At 41.3% G+C, this 18,171-nt stretch overlaps 2 protein-coding genes across 4 annotated transcripts; one reads left to right on the top strand and one right to left on the bottom strand.

Moving 5' to 3' along the window:
• The first annotated feature begins 314 nt into the window (after nt 1-314).
• Nucleotides 315-9,472, top strand: c1qtnf6a (C1q and TNF related 6a). The gene is made up of 3 exons (XM_003443225.4): nt 315-825; nt 4,356-4,538; nt 5,594-9,472. The coding sequence occupies exons 2-3, from the start codon at nt 4,364-4,366 to the stop codon at nt 6,145-6,147; spliced, it is 729 nt and encodes a 242-aa protein (XP_003443273.1). The 5' UTR covers nt 315-825; nt 4,356-4,363; the 3' UTR covers nt 6,148-9,472.
• A 538-nt stretch (nt 9,473-10,010) lies between these two features.
• Nucleotides 10,011-17,536, bottom strand: chst12a (carbohydrate (chondroitin 4) sulfotransferase 12a). 3 transcript variants are annotated; one of them, XM_019358106.2, is made up of 6 exons: nt 17,387-17,512; nt 15,513-15,595; nt 14,229-14,746; nt 13,440-13,592; nt 13,108-13,287; nt 10,011-12,719 (listed from the first exon to the last, which is right to left on the bottom strand). In XM_019358106.2, the coding sequence occupies exons 3-6, from the start codon at nt 14,592-14,594 to the stop codon at nt 12,171-12,173; spliced, it is 1,248 nt and encodes a 415-aa protein (XP_019213651.1). In that variant the 5' UTR covers nt 14,595-14,746; nt 15,513-15,595; nt 17,387-17,512; the 3' UTR covers nt 10,011-12,170. The 3 variants fall into 3 exon arrangements, with proteins under 3 accessions (XP_019213651.1, XP_003443180.1, XP_025762587.1); XM_003443132.5 differs by lacking the exon at nt 15,513-15,595 and having other exon boundaries at nt 17,387-17,536; XM_025906802.1 differs by lacking the exons at nt 15,513-15,595; nt 17,387-17,512 and having other exon boundaries at nt 14,229-14,770.
• Between the last annotated feature and the right edge of the window lie 635 nt (nt 17,537-18,171).

The raw sequence follows: 18,171 nt of genomic DNA, 5'->3' as shown, positions 1-18,171 counted from the left end.
CTACATACTAAAATGGTGTATTTTATTATCTTTACCCATATGATTAAAGCAGAATTGGCTGAAATCTTTAGCTTCTATAAGCTGTAAAAAGTTGAGATTTTGAGATCTATTCATGCCATGTGTAATTTTGAAAAACTTTCTGATGTCACTGTAAAGTTGAATATATAAAAAGTGTGTTGCACAGCTCCCTCCGTGCCCTTTCATATGATATAATACACAGTCTGACGTTAGGTTACTTAAGCTTTAGGACATTCCTTCTTTTTTTATACTCCTGCTCTCTCTCTGCTCTCCCTCTCTCTCTTCTGGCAGCTGCGCCTGATGAGAGGTCTGGAAGTTTGCAGGAATTCAGCAGCGGAAGCTCACACCCTAGAGGATATGAAGAGTTTTCCCTAAACATACCAGCTGCTGGTGGTGGTATTATCATCGTTAAGTCGTGCTGCTAAACTTTAACAAGGCGTGTTGTTTGATTCTAATTAGCATCTGGCAGATTGGGGATACAACTCTGAGCTACTGAAAGGCTTTAGGTGCTTCACATGTTCATCAGTTTTATGTTTCAGGGGGGAAAAAACTCAGATCCGGATCACTGAGCATCTTTCACTGTCAGATAAATGGACTCGTACTTGCTCCACGAAGGAGGGGTCAGGGAGAAAAGAAGGACTTCCTTTCTATAGGAAACTTTTCACATCTAATTCACACAGAGGTCCAGACAGAGAGAGAGAGAGAGAGAGAGAGAGAAGGAGGGAGGGAGCTGCTGACTCAGGACTTTCCCCCTCCTCCGTCCCCGTCTTCTGAGTGGTGTGAAGCGGCAGCACAGACGTGAACGAGGTGAGTCATTCAGATAGAGATCAGTCGGCTGCATGGGAGCGCTGTGGCGGTGATGTGAGATTGTGATGCATGACAGTCAGCTTGAAAGCACGGAGGCTTCACGAACTACAGTTCGGCTTTAACTCGTATAATGCTGCAGAAAAACCTTTAATATGTACTACACAGCCAACATAATAACTGTATGTACTTATGGATGCTATGAAATAAGGAGCATCAGTATGTAAACATGCCTTTCATCATGATATTTGAAGAAAATCCCGTTTGATTTACAAGTTTCCAGTTCAAGTAGAGTTTTCCGCAAGGAAAAAAAAAACGGAAATCTTATGTAATACCCTTGGTCAGAGCGTGAGCCATGTCAAACACCGAGCAGCCATCTGGGTAAATCCCAGAAGAACCCGAATACAAGCGAGCAGCGCATTTCCACTGTGAGAAAGGAAGAAAACACCATTCAGGCAGTCGGGGTGAGGGTGGGGTGGAGGATCATCAATCCATAATCACAATCAGTTATTATAAATTCAAGTTTAAGCACAAATGACCAATAATGTAACCTGTAACCTGGGAAAGGACCATTTGTTTTGCTTTGTTTTTTGTTGCTTTCTACTTTATTTCATTTGCAGCAGCAGATCAGCACAATTTATGTGAGACTGTCTCCAAAGCAGAGCACATTTACCCACATAGCACTAAATCCAACCCTTGATTAGCATTACGTAACTATGAATTGCTCCAAACATATGGTGCTTTCTGCACCTCAGACAGACGAACTGTAGGATGGAGTCATAGTTTTATTGTTAAAACTCCTGAAGTCAGTTGAACTCATACCGTGGGGATGGTTTTATTGGTTTTATTAGACTGCTCACAGAGGTGCTCTGGGATCATTTTCCTCATGGTGTTCGTTCTGGATTTTGAATTCTCCGTAAAGATATTTGAGTTCGGGTTATCCTGTTATTGTTGTGCTTTGATTTTTGTGTTTGAACTTTTCATTCCTGCTTTTCATTCTCTATTTCTGTTGATGTTATCATCGAGCCTTTGATTTTACTTGTTTTTTCTTTATAGTTTTGCATTCTCTTGTTTTGGTTCTGCTCTTGATCTTTATTGGGGGTACTTTGAGTATCCTTGGTGTTTCTCTGCCATTCCCGCCCTCTGGCTCATCTTTCTGTGCTAACTTTTGTCCTCCACTGTTTGTTTGTCTCATGTTTAAAGTGAGTCATCTTGTTTTGGCTGAAACCTCCAGTCTGTCCTGGTTGTCTTGATTACATTAACTTGCGTCTCATTCCCCTCCCTGTTTACTTTCTCCCAATTAGTCCTCTGTGTATAAATAGCCCTGCCCTCCTCATTGCTCTTGTCGTGTCATCTGTTTTTGTTCCTGTTTTGTTCTCCGTGTTCTCTTGCTTCTTTTCTCCTTGTGTTTTCATTTCATTTTACCCTTGGACTCTGTTACTTTTTGGATTTGATGAACAAAACAGCTGACCTTCAGTTTGTATCAACTGCAACTCAACCATTCAAACCCTCTCAGAGCTGTCTGTAGCACAAAGGTGTACACATAAGTGATAAAATATGACTCAGACACAGAAAACCTCCTGCTTCTCTCATTTAGGAAAGTGTCCCTTTGAAATGGACTGTCAAAGAAAAGGAAAGAGAGTTAGACACAGCTGAATCCTAAAAAAAATAAGTCCTTGTCAGGAATAATTAAAGGCAAAAACATAAGTAAATAATTGTTTTTTTAATTCCATTTTTAAATTATTAGTTCAGTTTACAAAAATCCTGTTTTTGTTGTCAAGTCTTAATCCAAGTCTTCACCTTAAAATGTAAAGCAGACACAGTTTGGACTCTACGACTGATAGTCTCCTGATTTCTCAAGTACTCTGTGGTTGCGCCTCTATTTTGCCCCCATGATTATTACAAGTAATGTCCCATAGATGCATGCAAGTGAATGTAACATTTCAGGAAAACCCGTACGATGTGATACAGCGTTACACGAGAACCCTTTCTTGAGAGTGCCGAGTATACATTTGGAAAATATCGGCTGCTGTGAAGGTAGATACCAGCATTTCATATTAGCTAAGGCACATTACAGACTTACTTTATTTCATGGTGGCTCTTACTTTGTTTCTTCTCTTGATTATAGCAAAACAACAAGAGCAAGTTATTTTTAAGCGTGTGCAGAAGTTGCATTCGTGGTCTTTAGCTGAGCAGCCACCTGTGTGTAAATGATTCAGCTGTGGGTATGGACCCAGCTGTCCTATAAACATAGCAGTACACCCTGTTCTGAACACAAAGAGTCTGGCAGACGGCCATCACCTATCTCCCAGTTCTCCAGAGTTTGCTATCTAAAAACAAAAAAAGCCCAGGGTCATTTTTCAAGCGATTTATGGTCCTTGCAGCCCAGATTCCTTTTGCAATGTTAAATCTTTGTGGATAACACACACTTCATAATGACTAGGTTAAGCAGCTGGTTTTTATTCATTTGCTTATTTGCGAGTCTGTCATGGAGGGAAAGTGTTGGTTCTGGTGACACACACTGTACCAGGAACTACCACAAACAGTGTCTGTGGTAGTTCCTGCTACATCTGTTTATATGTAGGCCAGTCTGTGAATAGATTTTTTCTGCAGCTGTGGATGGTACAGATGGTGAGATTGAAATAAAAACCAGCTACAAAGATTGGTGTGGTCTAACCCAGAAGAAGTGAGTAAAGTACACAGGAAGTAAGAGGAGCAGGTGTTTATGAGGCAAAACCAGCACGCCCAGTCTGACATTCCTGGGGTATCTCTCTCTACCCAACATGCAGTGTTGGCCACTGTCTAGCTGGTTGTGCAGTCATGGTAAAATGACTCCATCTGCTTTGGCATGAATATAACAGAAAGCCCAGTTTTGTTTTTATTATTGAGGCATACTCTCAGCATCACATTTAACCGCCCATTAAAAGGCCGCTGTGCTGCCTGGTCAAACTCATATTCAAACTCACTGACTGTCTTGAAAAAAACAAAAAGCTTTACTTGATTTTTTTTTTTTCCACAGTTCCAGTCTCCTGATTTTTCTTCCCGGGTTGATGCATGTTTTCGCTGGCTCACTGCTTCAGATTCCTCTTTCTTTTTCCAGCTTCTGACATCATTATCTCACTTTCAAAGCAGCTGTCCAACAACTGACATTCCAGCTATAGGCCATCTCGCTATGAGATTACACCACTTGGGTTTCATTTTGATTTCAGCTACAAACTGGTAAAATTTCATGACTTTATCTTACATACTTTGTGCGACTTATCGTGTTGAGAAAGTAGACAGGCAGATAGAAGTGCGGGCTCAAGTTCCCAGACATGGAATAATCCAGGATTAGAAACCTTTCTCGCTAAGGATCTTTGATGAGTCTGTCTTTGAGTCAACAAGCAGACTTAACATACGTCTGGGAAACTGGATGATGAAACTCTGCTACAGTGAGTGTCACCAGGACACCGTTTTGCTAATGATGACACACAAATTCCAGGTAATATAGTAAAGTCTCTTCAGCAGATATTAACTCTCTGCTCTCACCTTAGTTACAGCCATGTCGGGCATCCTCCTCCTCCTCCTGTCCTTATCCTGCCTGGTGGCCACGGTGCCTCCTCCAGTCCCCTGCAGACACTGCTGTGATCACCTGGAGCCAGCAGAGGGCAGCGGCGCCCAGCCAAGAAGTTATGCCCCAGAGGTCCGCACATACATCAACATGACCATTCTGAAAGGTAACACATCTATAGCAGCCATATGAGGAGTCATGGTCATCATGGTCACCGAGCACCAAAGCATTTTTCTGTGAAACTGTGTAATATATGTAGTAGAAGTCCACATCTGCAGACTCACAGGTTTCCACAATAAACAGTTTTAAACATATATGTATTTGAAATTTAAGGAGAGGTCTTGTTTTATGTTCCCATCGAGTTATTTTGTCTGGAATTTAAGGCAACAAAAAAGGGTCAAGGCAACATGTTTATGAAGCCATGCGGGTCACTGGACAACCGAGCCAAAGACAACACAACAGGCCCAGTGTTTCTACACTGTATAAAGTGCAAAAACAGAAAGTATTTGGTCGTGTTTGAGACTATAGATAAAGATGATGAACGAAGAGGGAAATCTATTTATTTCAATACTTTATTCAACAAAAATATCAGTAAATATAGTTTTTAGAACGGGATCTCATCTTGGATGAGAGGTGAAAAGTGTTCAGAATCTTAAATAAATCCAGTTGCCTGTTTTTTGTTTGTTTTTGTTTTTTTTCAAGTGCAGACATCAGCTAATATAATACTCTTTGTTATAATAAAGCAAGTTGATCATTGGCATCAGAAGGAAGCATCAGACCACTCACAGAACTTATTGCAGGTTTTGAATGATTATCCGACAGCCTTAAAGACAATTTTAGACCAGCTGTCTTCGCAAAGCTCTTTCATTTGCAAGATGACAGTTTTCTTATATGTACAGTTCAATTCCCCCCCAACAACATTCATGTTAAAAGCTCTGCTTCAACTTTCACTGGCCACCAGGTTTATACTGGTTTGGACCCACTTTTCCCTTCAGAACTGCTTTAATTCTTCATGGCACAGATTCAGCAAGGTGCTGGAAACATTCCTTGGTGAAATGACAGCATCATACAAATTATTTGCTAAATTCATCCACACCATTTTTCTGAAGGGCATGGTTCTACCATCCATGGGTACAGTTTCAAACAGGGTCAAATGATTGTTCGTGATTTTGGAGTTTTTAAAAATGATCTCATACTGTGGTGTAATAATTTTCACTTTAGGTGACAAAGGAGACCGTGGTGAGAGAGGGACACCAGGCAAAGCTGGACTTGAAGGACCTCCAGGCTCTATTGGGCCAGCGGGATCAAAAGGCTCTAAGGGTCAGGCTGGTCTCCCAGGAGACCCCTGCAAAGTCCAGTACTCCGCTTTCTCCGTCGGCCGTCGAAAATCCCTCCACAGCCTTGACTCCTATCAGACGCTTGTGTTTGACACGGTTTTCGTTAACCTCGACGACCACTTCAACATGTTCAAGGGAACATTCATCTGCCACATCCCAGGGATCTACTTCTTCAACGTCAACATCCACACGTGGAACTTCAAGGAGACCTACCTCCACATAATGCAGAACGACACGGAGCGGGCGATTGTGTACGCTCAGCCCAGCGACCGCTCCATCATGCAGAGTCAGAGCCTTATGCTGGAGCTGGAGCTGAGCGATGAGGTGTGGGTCCGTCTGTACAAGAGGGAGAGAGAGAACGCCATTTACAGTGACGATGTAGATATGTACATAACGTTCAGTGGATACCTCATCAAGCCCAGTGAAGAGAGGGAATGAGTTGGCTGAGTATTACTGTACACGGTCGAGCTCGAAAGCAATTTACCACAAAACTGTCCTTGTAGATAAACACATATTCAACATGATAAAAATGTCTATATAATAAGAAAGACTCCTAGCTTTACCAGATTTCACTGGTGGGCTGAAAAAAATCCACACAACACTGTAAAACTTTGATAAACCAGAGCCAGTGTGCGGCCCAATAACACTTTGTTAATAGTATAAAATTAAAACATTTGTTTCACTAGTATAAATTTATACTACTATAATCTTTTTAGGTTCAAGAAGAGCCAAACACGCGGATTCGGGTTAAAATTTCAATATTAATATTAAGAAAACATGAAGTCGTCACTGATTTAAGAAAACAAAACAAAACATTTAACAAAATCAACAAATAATGATTTAAATATTAAATAATTTAAATACTGCACAGCAGTGAGTGGCCTAACTAAATAAAATGGGCAGTGTGTTTTCTGCAGTAAGTATAGAAAAACAATCACCACATGTTCACACGTCAACTGCACTGCAGACCAAAAAGCAGCAAGATCTGTCAAGAAGTCTCAAGTGGCCTCTGCCGCTTAGATCTACTACACTGCATGCAAGAAGCAGTGAGAAAAACCACACCAGCTCTCTGCAGCGCTTCCACTGTCTAGTCAAACATAAGGCCCTGGGGCCACAATCGGCCCAGCGAAGACTTGAATCTGGCCCACTGGACGGCTTTAGTAAATGTAAGGAGTGCATACATATTTAACTTTTAACTGTATTTCCATAAGTTTTACAACTTTTCTTATTAATAAAGACTGCCCACCCCTGTTGCCATTCATACAACACCAGAGTTTTTAACTAACAGATAAACAATTAAATGACAGGACAAGTTCCTGTGGTTCCACTAACTCCACACTAAATTAACAACAATTTTATCTTATATAATTACAGGATAGCGTGTGCAATGAACTATCTTTAAATTTTTAAATCATTTTACACAGTTTGGCTGCTCTGACAGGTCAAAGCGGGCTGTATGTGGCTCACTTTGTAAAATGAGTTTGACATCGCCGGTCTAGAACCAAAAAAAGAGAAAGAAAGGGTTTGGTGACCCTAAAACCAGACCAGATTGGTATCTATAAGGGCAATGCTCTGTATGACTCTAAAAAAAAAATAGAAAAAGAAAAACTTGAATTAAAAATCTTTATCTCAGGGAGGACAAAATAAAATCATTTAAAACAGGATACATCAAACAATAGCCTAGGCCCTGAAATCTGTGTTTAGATTAGATTCCCACTCTAACAGGTATCACAGGATAAGGTTGCAGGGTCTGCTTTGAGCTTCTGACAGGAGTGTAACATAAGCCCTTCTCTTCTTCAGCCGGGGGCTCAAAACCAAAGTCAGTCTGACTTTGGAAAACCAAGACAATGAGTCACATCACCTCCTTGCACCAACGACTCTTATACACAGATCCAGCATCAATCAAACAGACCCTCATTACTTTCAGCTGTGCTCATAAAGGGAAAAAAATGACTACCCACACCTGCCTGGAAGAGATGGTGCTTAGTCTTAGCTCTCACAAATGTGAAACACGCACATCAGTTAGCTTTACAGGTGACTGTGGGCAGATTGTGTTACCCTTACCTAAAGGTGGGGAAACTGTTTCCACTGTGCTGAGCTAAGCTGGCAGTTGTAGTTTCATATTTGCCAAATGAGAGAGGTAAATATATTCTTATGAACCTTTCAGGAAAAAAAAAAGGTTTGCACTTATATAACATTTTAAACCCACAAAGCAATTTCATTGTGTTTCTCAATCCCAGACATGTTTTTAAACCATCAAATATCAAATAAGTCTTGGTTTATAATCCATCACTCCTGCCCCTGATGTGTAAAACTAGATGCATTAAACAAAGCAATAACTTTACAAAGATGCAGGCTCAATATTTTTTATTCAACAAGAAAAACAAAATTATAAAAAAGATGATGAAGTCGATGTTCTGTATTTGGTTTTCAGGAGCATTTTATATGACATTCACTGGGAAGATTTGCTGTTAGTGATTTTTGCTAAAACACGGTGCTAACTGAACTCCTGCTGCATGATCACTCATCATGGGTGACGTCATGGCGGTTACATCCATCTTTTATATACAGTCTGTTCCACCTTTAAGGTAGTGGCGTTGATGATCTAACAGCAGTGAACACTCCTTACCCAGCTTTGGTTATTCCGTGACTGGAATAAAAAGTGAATGTTGTTTATAGCAACAATAATGATAAGAACATCTTTTTGGACACATGTCGAATGTAATTCTGACTGTGAGCCCTTCTTATTTCATGTCCACTCATGTCAGTCCCCACAGATTGACATGAGTTATATAAAATAAATGAAAGAAGCAGATAAAGGGTTACTGTTCATTTGTTTCTACTCACCTAAAGTATTTTTCTTCCATTCACCTGTTCACATTACCATAATGTGTCCCTAGGGTCAGTCCTTCAGCTCGAACCTGCATCATTAAACTTGGATTTGTTGATTTATTGTCAGGGTATGATGGGTTTCCAGCCAGTCACACTTAAATCACAGCACCTTACCTGCCTCACAAAACTGGGCATAGTCTGGAAGCATGTTTAAGCCATGTCTGAGTTTGAGGTATACATGTTGTCTTTTCAGTTTGAATTAAAGCCATGATTATGTCTGTTTGCTCTAGTATATCGGTGCCCAGATGAAGCACTGCCATCCGCGACAAAATGACTGGAAGATGGTGATAAACTTGTCCACACTGACACCTTGAGGAATAAAATGAGAGGTGCTTCATATTTAACTGCATTCGGTTGTATCTGACCAATCTTGATGACTAGAATTTTTGTCCCACCTGTGATATGAATCACAATTATATACAAGCATAAACAAACTAAAGCAAGTGGCGAGCTGAAGTGTTCACGCTTGAGACATGGTCAGCATTTCCTGTTAACATTTTTGTGGGCTGCACTGGTTTCCTGTTATTCTCTTAGAAGCCATGTATTTTTCACCACGATTCTCAGCTCTCATTCCAAGTGATAGTTGTGCTTTACGTCTGGTAGATTAATGTTAGTATTGCACATAATCACACTAAAGAAGAGCAGATTAATCTTTCCTGCCCCACAACGTTATTTCTCTAAATTCCAGCTACATGATTATTTCTAAAATGTGCCATCAAGTTCAAATATGACATTTTTTGTGTTTTTAACATCGGTTGAGATTTAGTAGGCTATGGTTCTTGCACTGCAGTTCAAACAAAGTGTTCAAGGCTCCCATTTATTCATGATTTTTATTTCTGCCAATAAATAAAGTCAATTCTTTGCACTTTCACAGAAATGAAAAATATCATTGTTAACAGAATGAATGTGGACACTCATAGAAAAGGACCAAAGAACAGAAGTTTTTTTGTGTTTTTTTTTAAAGATGACTGATTTACAAAAACAAACGAGTAAGGTGGATTTGCAGTTTTTTTTTTCCCATTATCTTCATACAAACCGGCTTTTTTTTTTAGAACAATGATGTTGAGATGACATTAGATTTTTAATTATTTTGTTTTTTTACAGTAACACAACACCCCACAGTTGCACAAAACAAACCAAAAAGCATTGAAATGACACTGACTCAGTGTGTATGTATTTGTTTGTGAGTGCACACACACATAAGAACGTGCAGAATAATGTCGGACAGAGCATGACCTCACATACAGTCTGAACCAAACACAGGCACACTGGAGAAACAAATTCATACAAATTCACACATAAAGACATTTACAGTTCTCCTAAAGGGCTCCTGTGTTTCCTTTTTTCCCCCAAATAATGATTGCACACGAGAAACACAGGCCAGTACGTCGAGCATACTTTGCTGTGGCTTCATACAGCTCTTACTGTATTTGGATTTAAGTAAAAATTAAGTCCTACAAAAATACTTTTTTTTTTTTTGCTGTGTAAACTTTTGCAACCAAAGGCACTGTCTTCTCTTTGCACTTTTTCCCCCCTTAAAATTAACCCAGCCTCATGCTGCAAAGCTCCGACTCCAACCATGTTCATGCCTTCACCTTTCAGCTAGCGCCGAGTATAGCCTCATTACACGTTACAGTTGTACTTTGATGTTATCATCAAACCAACTCGATGCATCTCATAGCAGTGCAGTAGCATTGCACAACTGAAAACTGTGTTTTGCTGGCTTCATATAATGTGCTCAGCTCATTTGCTACAAAAAACAATGCATCCCATGAAAATTCTGCCCTTAGATTTAAAAAAAAATGTAAATAAAATACTGCCTATCAATGCTACCCCTCAGCCTCCTATTAGATGTACCTATCCTTCTTCAGTTATCACATTCACAAGATTTTCAGAAAACTTGACCTCTGACCTTAGAAGAGGTCAGTTATCACCTATGGTATCAATTTGAAATTCCTAAGTTGCCTCGTGTTCACAATCATGTTGACAAAGTTGGGTGTCCACACCCCCCCGGTTACCCCCCTCAGCCTTTTATGGCACTGTTGCAGTCTTCAGGGTTACCCAGCATAATTCAGTGTTAAAAATTGCACACTGTGCATGGAAACACCAAGCAAGTGTTGATGGCAACAACATGAAACAAACGAAAATGTTCCCTTTACAAACTGTTTAAATACACAGAGGCACATTTGAACAACTACAGCTATGAAGACCCAAAAAAAAAAAAAAAAATCCTCACGCTGGGGATTTATATTTTAAAAGACAAGCTGAGACAAATCCCACTAATCTGCCTGCTGTGCTGCCTACTGGAGCTGCTGTGCTTCTGTACGATGAGGCTACATCATGCTTTGAAACTGCTAAAATAAAGCAAGCAGCTAAAATGTTGTCAGAATAAATTCTGTTGGCATCATTTAATGGGTTGTGCAAATGTTCCAGGTGTGAAAAAGCAGCAGGGTTTTCTCTTTAAGAGTTAGCAACATGAACATATTCTTCAAGTCCGTGTATGAGGTATAACTGAACTGTCATTAGTATGCATTTAACAGAAAAATCCCTTTCATGGCTAATATAAACGTTGCACTTTTACAATGTGAAATAAATTAGCCAACCTACAATTAAAGGAACTACAATTAAAACTAATCAAGCAACAGACTTTTTTTTTTAAACAGGCCAAAATTTCCCAAACTGCTGCGGCCGTGCTAGCATCACAACGAGCATGGTTTCCGTGCCCGCGCAGAGGTGGGATCTTTCAAACGTCGCACTACAGAAGCCTCTCTGATCATCACAGTTAGTCACAACACAACTGTGACCACAAATGGCAGGCATGAAGGGGACATCAAAGATGAGACTGCAGCACACGCAGCATGGAGTTTTGAATTAAAGGGGACATATTACTGCCACAACTACGCACGATTCAGAGTTTTAAAAAAAAACAAAAAACTGGGCCTCGGTGAAGAGCCTCAGTTCATCTGCTGTTCACCTCCGTTCACCTGTCAGCTTTCTTCTTCTGATTGGTTTTCCCCTTTGTAGACAGGAGGTTCGAGCAGCAGAGGGGTGGAGTAGCTGGCTATGAGATAACCAACATTAGGAATAGCTGCTCCCACTGATGTCATTCAGATTCAAGTGTAGAAAAAAGAAGAAAAAAAAAAAACACAGTTTGAAATGTAACATTAGGGCTTGAAAAGGGTTTGAAACTTTGGCCATGTTTCATATCAGCATCCACCAATGTAACAGCACATATATGAAAGAAAATAAGGAGAGAACACAATAGGTCCTCTTTAAGGACTACACTGAACACACTTCATCTGTTTGTTCATGTCTAACCTCTGTGCTTAACATAACTGATAATGGCTTCGACTCAGTGTGCTTCCTCAGAAGGTTGAGTGTCTCGAATCATTTTCACGTTGAGTTTAGCATAAACAACACTGGAGAAAACATCTGCACAACCCAGAACAAGGAGGGATGTGTCACTGTGGTTGGGGTCAACATTTAATTTAAAAAAAAAAACCAAACAAACAAATAAAATCAAAACACATCTTGTCTGCGTGGCTCCGTCAGCTCAGTAGAATCACGAGTCACTCATTGAGGAGGGAGTCTGGTTTCTCGTATCCAAACAGCCTGAAGTCAGGTTCGTACAGCTTGTACAGTTCCCTGCGTGCCTCTACCGGAACTGTGCTGAACCAGTCCGACTCCCAGCTGCTGGCTGTAAGGTTCCTGCTGGAGGTGGGAAACTCCACCACGTTGTCTACCCGCAGCAGTCGCAGCAAGTGCTCAGCGTCCTCCTCTGCCGTCTCCAAGTGTCCCACAAAGTCGTACTGAATTTGACATGGGTGACAAAGTCGATACACTTGCCGCCAGTGCTCATTGAAGGGCATGTCCTTCTCTGTCTGAGGGTCCAGGAGATACTGGATGAAGTGGGAGAAAGAGGGATGGATACCCAAAGAAAAGGCTTCATCCACAGAAGCAGGAGGCGTCGGCTGGTTGGCGTAACGGCGCAGCATGACCTGCGCAAAGCGGCGGTAGAAGTCCTCATTGGGCAGCTCAAACTTATTCCGGTAGGCAGAAATGAGACGGACAAAAGGGTCGCGCACAAAGAGGAACTTGGTGTACTTCTTCAGCTTCACCTGGGAAAAGGAAATTACAGTTTTCTTAACATTCAATTATTCAGTACACACGTGTATTTCAAAACTGTAAAGGTGAAAAAAAAAAAAGAACAGAGCAGAGAGCAGTATTTATCTTCCTGTGCTGCATCAATAATGTCTCTGTGAGAGATCAGTCATGCATCCCCATAACATTGAAGGGACTTATATAAAACATAGACTTTGCAGAAAAAACATCTAACTGAGGTAAAAGGTTCAGAGAACATTCCAGTCACTGTGCTGCACAATTGGGGAGCTTGAAGCAAATTCATCAAAAGATAAAAAAAATAAATCAACAGCACATTTACCAAGTTCAATTATTATTTTTTTTACTACCATACAGAGAACAAGAAGGTGGGATATTTGGACAGACCTTCATGAGGTGCCTTGCAAACTTGCCATAACGTTTCCAGAACTTATTGAAGGTGAAGTGCATGCTGCTGTTGTGCACCAGGTCCCTGGGGATGGCCAGGGGGTCTCTCTGAGGAACGCCCTCCTGCAGCAGGCTCTCACTGAGAATTATCATGATGCGCTTCCAGTTACTGCACGCTACCTGAGAAGGGAAAGTTTTTGTCCACTCAGATGTCACAGTGAAACAGGCAGATACAGACCGTCTATGAGCGTGTGACTACTGACAGGAGGGAACTATATAAGCTGTTGTTAGGTGTGCCTTATTAAGTTTTACAGGAGCATGTGTTTGCATACCTTGGGAACATAGCAGTAGATAATACCATGCCTGTCATCCACGATTAGATGATCCAGCTCCTTGTTGGGAATGTCGTCAAATGAACGGTTTTTGCCATGAAATAAGACGCTGTCATTGGCGCACATCTCCTGAAGCAACCTCCGCCTCTGCTCCTATCGTTCCATTGGTGAAGCACAGGAAAATTAACAATTACCAACCAAGGGTATAAATACTTCATTTTCAGACATTGCTCACTGACTGGGGAGCTTTTGCTCCTTCATTTATATACTTAGGGATATTAACCAAAATTATATCTACAGCAAGGAGCATCAACAGGTTTCCAGTAACTGTTTTTGTTCCTGATGTTAAAGGCCTCTGTGGGTGCCTTTAAGGTTACCGCTGTCACACGTGATTATAGTTATGACAGGCTCTTTTTCTTTAATGCCAGTTTGAATTTCTTAAATCTGCGATTAGGTTAACACTGTCTCAATTAGAGGCTCTGCTCCTGTCAACTACTCACAGCCCAGAAATGTGAAAGTTCTGCTCATTAGCACAGATTTCTTCACTGGTCTTTGTTACATGACAGACGTTTGGATGTGCCGGAGCAGAGAAAAAGCACACAGGTGGAAATAAGAACAACATAAGTGACTCTATTTAAGATATCTCATTGAAGCAGCAAGAAACCGGCTCCCAGAATATTTCATTTTCTGTGCTTTTCTTGCTAAGACATCTCAAAATGTCAGCAGTAAAACTTTTAAGCAACTAGTAGAACATTTACTACTACTAAGAACAATAAAAACTGAGTTAACCTGTCTGTCACGGAGCTCTGGAGCCAGTGGGGTCAGGTGAATCTTCCACTCCCGCCGCGGTATATATCTTTCCTCCGCTTTCTCCGACTGGTTGCTTGTGTCAGCCGGGGCAGCGTCAGTGGGCTCACCAGTTCCCGGCTCTAAGAACTGGTTAACAAAGGCATCGATGTCCGACAGGAAGGACGGGGCTCGAGAGGTCTGTGGCCTCTTCTGGGGAACGGGGTGCGGGACTTTGGGGCCCGGGGAGACAGGAGTGTGCAAATAGAAATGGGAGGCACCGACATCGTCCCAGTAGATGATGATCAGAAGGATCATAAAGGCCGAGCCCAGGACTACAAAAATGCGGAACATCCTGGACGTTCCCATGGTGACTGTTGCTTGCTACAGGGTCACCATGGCAACAGAGTCAAGGTCCAGGAGCGCTCTCTCTCTCCCTCTCTGTCTCACCATGGCGATAGATGCACGGAGTCTGTGGTAGCATCAGACTTATTGTGGTGCTGGTGCATTGCAGGAGCGCGCTGCACAAGAGAAGAAGCGGTCAAACATCAATAAACTCTCACCTAAGTGTCATACCTGCACGCACACAAACACACACAGAAAGCATAGTCTTTCATCTCCAGCTGGAGTACCGGGTTCAACACCTGTTCTGACACTAACACAGAAACAATAAATGATTAAATTAATCATTTTTTTGCTTTGCAAATTCAGTCCAGTTAAAAAGCAAAGAACTGAAGCCTGGATGACAGAAGCTTTCTAATGATTTTACTTTCATACAGTGAAAAGATTCAAACTATCTAACAAAAAAAAACTGACAAAAAATTTTTTTTAAATGCAACGATAAATCTTTTGTCTCTCTTTTCACTATTTTTCCACTTTTCCCCCACATTTAAGCGCACCTACTAAAGCATACATGTTGATGCTAAAGTAAAATGACAACCTACTGAGGTATTCCGGTTCTCCTAATAGTAAGAACTTGAAGTCTAAAACAAACTCAAGCGAGCATGACAGTTTATTGAGTTCGCTTTTTTGATGAGGCACGCACTCAATCTCTCTGTCAGTGCTCGGAGCTGACCTCACTCCCACTCCCTGCAGTAAAATCACGAGTGGTTGTCAAATATTTCCATTTCAGGAGGCTATGCACGCCATAAAAGTTTTGCACTGCACAGCTATCCAGCTGTATCCATAGCAGCTTTTCAGCTGATTAGGGCACAGCACGTTAACAGTGAAGTAATGAAGTAAAAGCCCACAGTGAAAAAGGAGGTCAACACCAAATGTTTTACACACCCGACCATGATGTAGTCTGCATGTACAAAACACACTGAAGCCCTCTGTCTTCAAGCGATGCACAAAATGGGCTGTTCCTATAGCTGCAGGAAAAAAAACAGCCTGGGAGTGATGGAATACATAAAGGATCTGTCCTCCCCGTGACTTAATTCAGCCGCAATTCATGTGTTTTAATCCACCGCCAGTCTATCTGCTCCTTCATTTTCAGTTTAAAAGTCGCAGGGCGTTACTTTCCATTCCTACGCACGTCTAAAATTGGAGCTCTCTGCAACAGTCCTCATATTATTTCCTCTTTCCTGAAGCTAAGAGGGGTCCATTGACATGGGAAGTCATCATCAGCCTACTCGGCAGCCTGCAGATGGCACTTCTCTGTGCACACACAAATTAACTGCTGTTCTATAATGTACATCATAAACTCAAATGCATTAAGTTCATCAGTCACTAAATGAGCGTACATTAACTCCGCTAAATAAGTACAGTTCTGACATACTTCTTCTTTTTCTCAATCAGTATTTCTGTCTCATAGCACTTTACTTCCGCTGCACCACATATCAGAGGCACACTTTCTGAAAAACCCAGCTAAAGTACTTCTAAGTCTAGATCTGACACACAAAAATATATAAAGGTCTATGAAATAATTAAAAAAACTCACAACTGATTGAGCACATTAGAAAAACCCTGCTCCCACAAAAAACACATAAATTAATAAGCTACACAGGGTTAACATCATCATTACTAAATAATAATAGAAGAAATGGCACTTAAATATCTTTGTTTTATAATTTGTTAATTTTATATGCATTTATGTCCATTATTATTGTTATATATTTATACAGTTTTTATATTCCTAGTTTGCCTACTTTTCTAGTCATATTACTCATTATATGTGATTTTTTGCTGTGAATTTTGTAAATGCTTTGATTTATTATTATTATTATTATTATTAGTTGAATAATTAATCCGCTGGATTTTCTTCTTCTTCTTCTTGCACTGTATGTTTGTGTGGAATTTTTTTGGTGCATTTCAAACAGCAAAACAAGAAATTCACATTCAAATTCATATTCATACGAGTACATTTACCAAATCTTTTCTATTCGATACTGAATATCCACGATTTCCACATAAGAACTCACATATGAAGCTCATGCTATTAAAACTACCCAATTCTGTTCATTAATATTATATTTACTTCATTTTTATGCTAATCAAGTTGGTTAAGTGTAAGAAAACTTGTGTAAAATATGTGTGGATATTTCTTTCATTAAAGGTTGCACCGTTATCCGTGGACAGGAGGCTGAAGCTTTGGATTTTCGACGGACTTATTGGAAACATTTCCTCTGAGCGATTTAAACGGTCGCTTCAAAACTCTTTCGCGTTTGTTTTATTTCTCGGCACGTCCCCGCCGGTGTAAACCACAGACAAAGCCGTGTACCGGTAGACCGGGCGGCAGATAAATCACTCCGTCCTGTCCGCAGCCGCCTCCAGCGGATGCCAGACCGGACACAATGTAGCCTTTGACGCGACACCAGCTCCGCGGGAACGGGCTGTTCCTCGCGCCGGGAAGCTCTCCGCGAGGGGGTTTCGGTTCATTAAAGCGTCGCGTGCATCTGTTTGTCCTTTATGGGGGGGTTTTTTCGTGGGAAATAATGAAGAGAAGCCAAAGGCAGCAACGAGCTTCCGTACACCCTGTGGGTATACCAATACGGGCTGATAGAGTGCCTAGCGGTGTGTCTTGGTGTTAAAGTAGTCCTCGGCGCTGGAGAAAAGGTCCGCGCAAAACTGTTTAGCTGCTTAATAAGAGCCGAGACGTTCCGTTACTTTAAAGATTTCTATGTAACGACAGGTACGACGTGGGAAAAACACACATTTCTCACCTCGCTCTGTGTCCACTAGCTCCCAGCGCCGCGTCAGCTGAACCTGTCTGTGCTTCCAGCCGCTTTTTCTTGTTGTGTCCTCTTGGAGGAGCGCGAGCACCCAAAGCACCGCGAGAGTTCACAAGCTGAGCTTTCTGCAGATTGAGCGCACGAAGGGAAAAATTCACTTTTCTGGGTCAGCTCCAGCATACCGTGTCTCTGCTCGGGGATGATTTATGGAGACAGCTTCTCCACCCTCCCTCCCTCCCAACCTCCCCTCCCACAGGAGCAGAGTACTGAAAATAACCTATTGTACCTGCAATCCTAAATGTCACCCTCCGCTCAAACACGAAATAAGACCCAAAGAATGATCCTAAGTAAATGTGTTCGTGGGTACGTGTGACTATTTCCGTTGCCTCGGGCTGATGCGGTTAAAATCCTGTTATTTGTGAACTCTTTTCATCCTGTGACTTCCAACGTAGCAAGGAGCCCCCACAGAGCAGCTGATTCACTTTGCATCCCCCTCACACAAACACACACACACACACACACACACAAAATCATCATCTGTTTTCAATCAGCATCACATATTTCACCCTGCTCCTAGGCCCCTGTGTTCTCATAAATTTACTTAATATAACCTTGTACTCTGTACTCTGGCAGTATTTATATGTTGGACACACGCACACACACAACTAAGATTATATATAACATCACTCCTAAGAACAGATAGATGTGGATTATAAAAAAAAGAAAGGGGTGGGGGCACATCCATCCTATTATTTTAATGTCAAGCCATGTATTCC

The sequence above is a fragment of the Oreochromis niloticus genome, linkage group LG4 (genome assembly GCF_001858045.2).
Source record: "Oreochromis niloticus isolate F11D_XX linkage group LG4, O_niloticus_UMD_NMBU, whole genome shotgun sequence".
In the NCBI taxonomy this organism is placed as follows: domain Eukaryota; kingdom Metazoa; phylum Chordata; class Actinopteri; order Cichliformes; family Cichlidae; genus Oreochromis; species Oreochromis niloticus.
Note: the sequence above shows the minus strand (reverse complement) of the source record. Positions and strands in the feature narration are given on the sequence as shown.